General features: G+C 37.1%; 1 protein-coding gene across 3 annotated transcripts in view; it reads right to left on the reverse strand.

The window, feature by feature from the left end:
• The window catches only part of LNPK (lunapark, ER junction formation factor), an 86347-nt gene extending 77324 nt beyond the window's left edge, over positions 1–9023 (reverse strand). Inside the window, exons 1-3 of one of the 3 annotated variants that reach the window (XM_046019750.1) lie at positions 8893–9023; positions 2511–2599; positions 916–959 (exon numbers count right to left, since the gene is read on the reverse strand). In XM_046019750.1, the coding sequence (XP_045875706.1) occupies positions 916–959; positions 2511–2599; positions 8893–9023 (264 nt within the window). The remainder of the gene's footprint in view (positions 1–915; positions 960–2510; positions 2600–8892) is intronic. The other 2 variants (XM_046019748.1, XM_046019749.1) reach the window with 2 other exon arrangements.
• Positions 9024–9303: the final 280 nt, after the last annotated feature.

Raw genomic sequence — 9303 nt, forward strand, 5'->3', positions numbered from 1 at the left:
TTTATTTATTTATTTGGCAGAGAGAAAGAGAACACAGGAGAGGGAGTTGGGGAGGGAGAAGCAGGCTTCCCACCAAGCAGGGAGGCTGATGTGGGGCTCAATCCCAGGACCCTGGGACCATGACCTGAACCGAAGGCAGATGCTTAAGAACTGAGCCACTCAGGCACCCTGACAAGTCACTATTTTAAATGCAAAATTAAGGGATGCCTTAGTGGCTCAGTAGGTTAAGCATCTGCCTTTGGCAGATGGGGAGCCTGCCACCCGCTCTGCTTATGCTCAATCTCACTTTCTTTCTCTCTGACAAATAAATAAAATCTTTAAAAATAAATTTTCTAAAAAATTAAGATACTATTTTTGACCTACCAAATTAGCAAAGATCAAGCATGAAATTGACACCAATAAATAGTACTTCTTAAACAATAATTCTTCCTGTATAAGGTCTTAAAAAATGTCTAGAAATTAATTAATCAATTAATTTTAAAAGTCTGGCTATGAAAAGATTTAATTAAAATTAAAACACTGACCCATACTAGATTCTTTCAATCTATTCATCACTCTCAATATTCCTAAGCAATAGTCACTTTTGATAATGAAGTTTATGAAGTTTTCGGACTGATAAAACTGTTGCAGACTATCTTATAATCTACTTTATCCCATCTCCAACACTGTTTTACACCATTCTATACATCTAATTTCATACTAACAGGTTCTAGTGATACAGACTTCTTAAGTCACTGAGAGACTTCTGATTTTTTTTTTTTTTAGATAATATAGCATTAAAGTTCTCAGGCTTACTCTATATCATCTCTAAATTCCCAAGCCAGATCCAGTCTCCAAAATAATATACTTATACTAAAATAATATTTATGCAATACCCAAGATTAATTAAAACACCCCAGAGCCAAAAAAACATACCTTATCTATATTTTCCAGAACTTCCACAGTTGAAGGTTTTGTCTGTTATAAAAACAGATATAAGACATTAAAATTTGTTACTGCAAACTTAGAAACACTTTGACTTATAAAATCATAAAAGAACATTTTAATTCAAAAATAAGTTTTTTCAAATTTCAAGTAATATGTATTCTTGTTTATTAATGAGATTTAGATTTAAATAAAATTATAATTATAAACAGAACTACAGAAGGTTACAGAAGTATGCATTTTCCTACTTGGGTTTTTGGTCCTCAAGGTACTTTCAACTCCAACAGTTCAATTTCTACCATTCTTTTTTATTTTTTAATTTCTACCATTCCTAATCCCAACAGAGCATGCTTTTATAGAGAAAGTTCTCCTCCAAGAAAAATTTTCTTAGATATGATTATTCAAAAGAAATCATATATTTAAAAGGTCCAGACTAAAAATGGTCTGATCTACTATTGCTAAAAGTTCACTTAGGCTCTGAAAGTCAAAATCAATAGGTTACCTTCATTCTGAATTCCTAAAGTATTTTTCTGAAGATCAGATTTTTAAAAGACATCTAAGAATACTTCATTATGGCACAGTTTGCTAAAAATATTTTTTATGCACTCACAATAAAAACCAGCCAAAATATCTCATACAAAATGTCTCATACAATACCAATTATATACACTCAATAACATAAGAGGGCAGTGGATACCAATTCATTATAGTTCCCATAAGAGTTTTTAACATTAGGTTGAACCATAGGACATTGCTTTTTTTATAAGTCAAAACAGTTGAATATTGTTCATTTCCTATGGTTCAACCTAACAAAGACAAAGGAAAGGTAGACAAATTTGATCCTCAAGCAGAACTGTAATAGAGTTTTAAAGGGAGGAGCAGAGAGTCAATAGAATAATCAATCCAAAACAAAGCATTTCCGTAACAGTCCAAAAATTAGTCTACCAAGTATTGCTAGACTCCTTATGGTAAAAAGGAGTAAAAAATAAGCAAAGTAATTTCTCTGAGACTACATAATCCTCTCTCATATTAGAAAAGAACATTTATTAATATATTTTATATTTTATAGCACTAAATAGGAGATACTTCCTCTAAAGCCTTAACCAATAAAATCAAACTGCATTTCAAATTTTCTTTAACTTTAATTCCTAAAAGTATACTTAGTATGACAGCAAATACATAATAAACAAAAGATATAGCCCATAAAAACATTAAGTATTATACAGCTACAACTATAATTTCAAATAGTTCAACAGTAATAATAACTTCAACTATTTTTCAAATAAGATTGAAATGTAGGCAATATAAAAAAACAAGAAAATATAACCATTTGCATGTGAATGCATAAATAAATTTAAATAATCCATAAGTCAAAGTGAAATAATTATGTTAAACAGTCATTAAGATATCTATATAGCAACTAGAACTATTAAAGTCCAAATATACAACTAATTCATCAGGGAAGAAAATTAAATAGAATTAGGGATAATATCAAGCTCTACTCAAGGTTATAGCACAAAGGAGACTTTACAAGTAGGTTTATGTGATACTTTATATTAGACTAAGAATTGGATGTAAAGAAAACTTACCCTCCATCGAGAAAATAATCCACCCATCTTTTATATGTAGAAGATGAGCACAGTGATAAATATCAATTGTCCAAAGGAATTCACAACTAGAAATAAAGCAAGTATTTAAAAAGTTTTTAAGTTAAACACACACTATACCCACTATAAAATTTAGATGTTGCAATACTGCCTAAAAATACTATACAATATTAATTTATTTGAACTCCATTTATGTGGAAGTTTAGTTCAGTTAGTCTTGGGATAGAATCTACCCTTCAAGAAATCCCTTCTTCCATGCCAGGACACATTTAAAAGTGAAAATACAGCTGAAAAGGCTGTTAAAAGGCAAGGCATTTTAGGAGTGTATATTCATACCACTTTGCGACTTGCTGTTCTTTAAAGTAGGTCCCCTAATGTTGTAAGAAAAGTTTTACCATACTACTTTCATTCTACATGCTTAGATACAACGTTTCCATCATTCAGCTGTCTCCCAACTAAAGTAGTTACTCAGAATTAGGGGAATCTTACAATGTTTACAATAATATTATTTTACAAGTAATAACAGAAAGCCCGTGGATTTTGAGTAAGAAAATAAAGATTACAAGACTACTAGTGAGCTTAAGCAAATCATTTAATGCTTTTGAGCTTTTTCTTTTCTGTAAATTAGACTTAATATACCAGCACTTCTCACAGGATAGCCTTCATTATTACCATTTTACAGATAAGAAAATTAAATGAAAAGACATTCAGTGATTGGCCCAATACCTCAGAAGAAACAGGATTCAAAGCTACTATCTTCAGGGACACCTGAGGGGCTCAATGGGTTGAGCATCCGACTCTCTATTTCAGCCTGGGTCATGATCTCAGGGTGTGAGATGGAGCTCTGAGTTGGGCTCTGTGCTGGTTATGGAGCCTGCCTGGACATCTGTCTCTTCCTCTCCCTCTGTCATTCTCTCTCTAATTTAAAAAAAAAAAAAAAAAAAAAAGGGCAGACAAACAAAAAACCACACAAACTACCCTATCTTCAGACTTCCAGTCTGTTCACTACTGTTCCAATACTCAAATAAACATTTCTCTCTGCAATTGTGTCTAAGTTGGGGCACCTGAGTGGTTCAGTTGGTTAGGTGTCTGCCTTCAGTTGAGGTCATAATCCCAGAGTCCTGGGATTGAGGCCCACATTGGGCTTCCTGCTCTGTGGGAGCCTGCTTCTCCGTCTCCCTGCCACTCCCCCTACTTGTACTCTCTCTCTCTGTCAAATAAATAAATAAAATCTTAAAAAAAAAAAAAATTGTATCTAAGTCCCTAAAGCCAGTTGACCTTCATGTCAGCTAGCTGTGTATCTATGTCCTTCTTGTAATCATTTTTTTATGACTCTCAAATGTATTACAATGTTACCATGTGGATGAAAATGTATCAGCCATCTTAGATTCTAAATCTACTTACCAGCCCATAATTATGGATCTTTTTTATTCTTTTATATAAAAAAGTATACTTTCAAATTTACATATTTTTACCAGAAACAGTTACATACTGTCAGTGTATAAAACTACTTCATTCCACACACAAAAGGAGTTATATCATAATTCTCACATTTTTTTAAGACCATTAGTGTAATAAAAAATGATGCCAGTACCAAGGAAATACATTCACTCTCCAACACCCTTTATAGATTAGAATTAGCATAAGGCATACCAATCTTGGACTTTCTTGGTTAGAGAAATAACAAAGATCCTAATTACAAATACTTTCATTTTACAAAGTTATTTCTAAGACCAGAAATAGCTATAAACTGTCCTAAAAATTTTTGGTGTTTATAAACGAATGTTACAAGTCACATTTAAATTGCAACCTAAGAGCTATTAATCCTTCAATATTAACTCAGTATTCAAATTTCTAAAATGCAGTGGTAGGAAATCCAGAAACTTTAATGAACAGAAGTATAAATCTCTCAGTTAAAACATTAAGTAGATCTTAAAACCTTCTTAAGATGCTAAAAATACTCACCAAGAAAGGTGACTGGTTTGGGGGCGATTTATATGAACCATTGAACTTGATACTTTCAAAGTATATAGTATTTGGGAACTAACTGTATGGTAACTAGCACAATGTTGTATACATAACTGACCTACACATTTTGGTTTATAACAGTTATATGTCTCCGAGTTAAGTTTATACATATTAAAAATCGGAATTTTTAATATTTAAAGGTAATAACAGGGATGCCTGGCCGGTTTAGTCGATAGAGCATGGGACTCTTGATCTTGGGGTCATGGGTTCAAGCCCATCTTGGGGGTACAGTTCACTAAAAACTAAATAAATACTTTTTTAAAACAACATTTAAAAAAAGTAATGACAACAGTAAAGATACCAGTTAAATATTTGATAAATACTTTATCTCTGGTATGGCCTAAAACAAATGCTTTACATGAATTTTATTATTCAGATACTATTATCATCCCATTTTATAAATGTCAGAAACTGAGGCTAGGGAAGTGAAGAAATTTGTTTCCAAAAATATTAAGTAGCATAGCCAGACACAGGATTTTAGTTGTGGCTTTTTATGAAGCAAATAGTTACTCCCAATAACACAAAATCAAAATTTAAGTTTGCTATGTATAAATTAGATTGGAATATTTATCTATCAAATACATGAAAGCACCTCTGACATTCTCAAATCGCTGGTAAACAGAGCTACTGAAGTGGAAAGTAAGTTATAAACACAAGAGACAGTGTTGGTACAGTGTATCATGTGGCCTAATTCCTCATTTGATTAAATCTGAATGCTTAAATCTGCATGGAAGAGAAGCTAAATGATTTGCCAAATCATTTTGGCAGCTAGCACCAGCAAGAGGCAGAATTGGTACTGAAAGTCTGCAAGTACTGCCTTTACTTGTTTACTGCACATCACTTTTTAAGTGTAATATGAAACATATGCATAATATTGCAATTAATACCAACCTTGACATCAATTATTTGCTTGGAGAATTGTTTTGATGTTAATAACTCAAACTATGGCTTAGCCTTCACGATCCCTGAAGCAGAGTATTATGCTTTAAAATTTGTCCTCTAAAACAACATTAGGGTAAATAGTCATTAAATGCCTATCCATGCTTTCAGGATCATAATCAAAGAATGAGTTAACCCTCATTGTTCCAGCAATTTTCCTAAAATTCCAAATTCCACTATTTACTAAAGAAGCTGATTTGCTATAATACTCATGTAATGGTAGTACTTTCCAACAGATATGAAACATAACACTCAGTCTTTCTATATAGCTTTAATTTCATACTTCTATTTTCAAACACTTTTTCCCTCCTTGCCACACAAACATCTTACCTCCAATTCCTGTGGCCCATTACTTACTATGAAACCTTGGGCAAATAAGTTACTTAACCTCTCAGTTACTCAGTATCTTCAGGAAAAGAGGGATAGTTAAGGACCCTCTTAAATGTTGAAAGGCTGAAATGATGACATAATGCATTTGAAAGTATTTACAGCAGTGCCCAACATATAACTAATTTCTCAAAACAAATTGTTTTTACTGCTGTGGTCATTGCCATTTCCTAGTCCATCTCTTCCAACACATCCTAGTCCATCTCTTCCAACACATGCAAGATATATGGGAAGCAAATAACTAGCATTTCTTTCTGAAGCATAAATCAATGTTTGCCCTTGAGTGGACAGATTGCTCAGTCTCAAGTGCCTTATCCCCAAGAACTCTTACACGAATATGTAGTCTCTTTCCACTCTGATATCACAATGGCATCTGACATGACCTTAAGAACTGGATACATCTAATGTGCTTTTCAATAAATAATAATGCCCACTATATTATTTCAATGTTTCCTATTAACTGATATTCACACTCAGGTTTGGGTGTCAGAATTTAAAATCTTGGGTCATGCTGTTCTTAAATTTTCAGCTCACTTCAAGTTATATTAAAATAATGGAGGGGCACCTGGGTGGCACAGTTGGTTGAGCATCTGACTCTTGGTTTGGCTGGGGTTGTGATCTCAAGGTTGTGAAATCGAGCCCTGTGTGGGGCTCTGTGCTCAGTGCAGAGTCTGCTTAAGATTCTCTCTCCCTCTGCTCCTCACCTCCCCCCGCCACACCCCACTCTCTCTCTAAAGTAAATAAGTCTTTAAAAAAACTAAAATAATGGGAGTAAAAAAAGTCTGGATCAAAATATGGCTCAGATGCATACAAACAATGTGATCTTGGGTAAATTAAACTCTCTAACCTCAGTTTCTACATTTACATAGTGGCGAAAATACCTACACTTCACGGAAGTGTTGTGTGAATAAAATGAAATTAAAAGTCACTTGGCACAGTGTCCAACAAGTAGTGAGCACATAATAAATTTTAGCCATTATTATCATTATTATCAGGAAGCACATGTAGTACAGACAATACTCCTCACACAGACACCTTTCTAACTTCTTATAAAGTACCTATTTTGGGGGCACGTGGATGGCTCAATCACTAAGTGTCTGCCTTCAGCTCAGGTCATGATCCCAGAGTCCTGGGATAGAGCCCCAGGTCAGGCTCCCTGCTCAGCGGGAAGCCTGCTTCTCCCTCTCCCACTCCCCCTGCCTGTGTTCCCTCTCTCTCTATCAAATAAATAAGATCTTTTTTTAAAAGTACCTATTTTCATAATTTTAAAATTGGAAAAATAAATTATAGTTTGTATTTTAACTGAAAATTGTATTCATGTGCTCTAGTATAAAAAAAAACAATATACTCTGCATACTCTTCCATTAAAACAGCAAAAAAAGTTAACTTTTATGTTTATCAAGTTCCAAACCTAAGTGCAAAGCACTCAGTCACCATGAACAGTGCCTCTCTATTGTACTATTCGATTTAAGATTAAAAGTGATTTGTTCTAGAACTCTTTCAATTATTCTAACTGAAAAGGCAATTCTGAAATATCCTAAACCACCATATTTATTGATCAAAAATAAAATTACTGAAAAGAAGTACACCTCTAAAAGCACTTTTATTATATACTGATTAATTCTGGTCTTCATGGTAAGTTGATGTCCATTCTGAACTAAACACTACCAAAAATGCCTATTTAAGTAGAAAGATCTTTATATTAAATCATGTCTAGCTGATAGCCATATAACTTCCTAGATTCTCTATCAAGTTAAAAACATACAAACACCATAAATTTATTAACAGCGGTGAGCTAATCTTAACAGGTGACAGAGAAACTTAACATTCTAATTTTAAATGCACCACTCTTGTTTTTAAAAACGTGTTCAAAATCAACTTCCTCCTGAAATGGAACTATGGGGGCTGCTGAGAACAAGAGATTATCACTCCCTGCCATTCCCTGCCAGTTTGAACACATGCCTGGAGCCAAGCATACACATGCACACACACTGCTGTTAACAGGGTCAGTTATGTTCATGGTGACACCCAGGCCAAAGAGATAGGAGAAAACAATTGACATAAACCAGACGCCAAATAGGAAAAGCAGAACGTGGAAAACTCCGTGAGTCACGGGTTTTATTACCATGAGGGCACCATCAGCAAAAGTGAGTTCACTAATACCAACTCTCTCAATCGTCATACACAATATTAAAGAATTAAACTATTAAAAGATTTTTATTTTTGGTAATCTCTACACCCAATGCGGTCCGAACTCACACCCCCCCCCCCCACACACACCAATTAAGAGTCCCATACTCCACCAACCGAGCCAGCCATCAATTAAACTACTGGTGTCGTTCGGATCTGCTCTTCTCCTAGGGACGTGCCTGTGACCCCTACGCAACCTCGCCCTTTCCTCCACCCCTTACACCGCCCACCTTCCCTCAAATAAGGACAACTGCAGTAGACAGGCTCCTCTAAGCACCACGTAATCCACGCCCACATGGCTGGGCCGAGCAGCATGACACTGACAGTTTTCCGTCTCTCCCGACCGGTCCAATTCGTGGCGCCTCCGCACAACTCAGACAAAAAGAGATGGACGAAACACTCCAAGCGACCGCTTAGGGTTGAACCTTCTGACCCTTCGTCTCTACATAGGTGGGCCAAAGAGCCGATGCTCAGCTCAACCTATTCACCCCCCGGACTCTCTGAGAACAAGGCTGGAAAACTACCTCCCCTTTGCGGGAGGTGGGGGCGGGTGGTGGCCAAAAGGGTTCTCTATTACTCCAGAGTCACCCCTGGCATTTTGCTGGGAAATCAAGGGGAGCAGGAGGCGACGCTGGTCAGCGCGCAGCCCGGCGGGAGTCGGACTAGCAGCCGCCGCAGAGCTCTCAGGCCACTCGGAATGGGGCGGGGGGCGCCTGGGAGAGGCAAGCAGGGAAACCGGAGCTATCTCCCAGAGAAGAGCTCAGCGCGCTTCCCCTCTGCCGAGCCCTCCCAAGTGCCCTCATTTTGAACGTTTTACCTGCAAGAAGCGGGCAAAGCCCGGCGCTTGCGTCCGTGTCTGCCAGCTTCGGCGGCCACCGCGCAGCCTGCCTCCGGAGCAGGCAGCAGCCGCCACCGACAGACCGATGGGCCAGGCCAACTCCTTCCCATCAAACCCCGCGCTCCCGCCGCCGGCCAATCGGCGCCACGGCCGGCGCGCGCCACTCCCCGGTCACGTGACTGTAACCGGGGCGGGCAGTTGCGGCGGGCCAGTCGGGCGGTTGGCCGAAAGGCGCTTGTCCCTCGGGCTTCCGCGGCTAAGTGGGGTGCACATCGTCGCGTCTCAGGGGTGTACTGCCATTTTTAATGAGTCTTACCACTACTGTTACTTCTTTTCCTCTGCCTCCTCATATTCTTTGCAAGCCTGTTCTCCCAACTCTCACTAGAGAAA

Source organism: Meles meles, chromosome 9 (assembly GCF_922984935.1).
Source record: "Meles meles chromosome 9, mMelMel3.1 paternal haplotype, whole genome shotgun sequence".
NCBI classification, from domain to species: Eukaryota; Metazoa; Chordata; class Mammalia; order Carnivora; family Mustelidae; genus Meles; species Meles meles.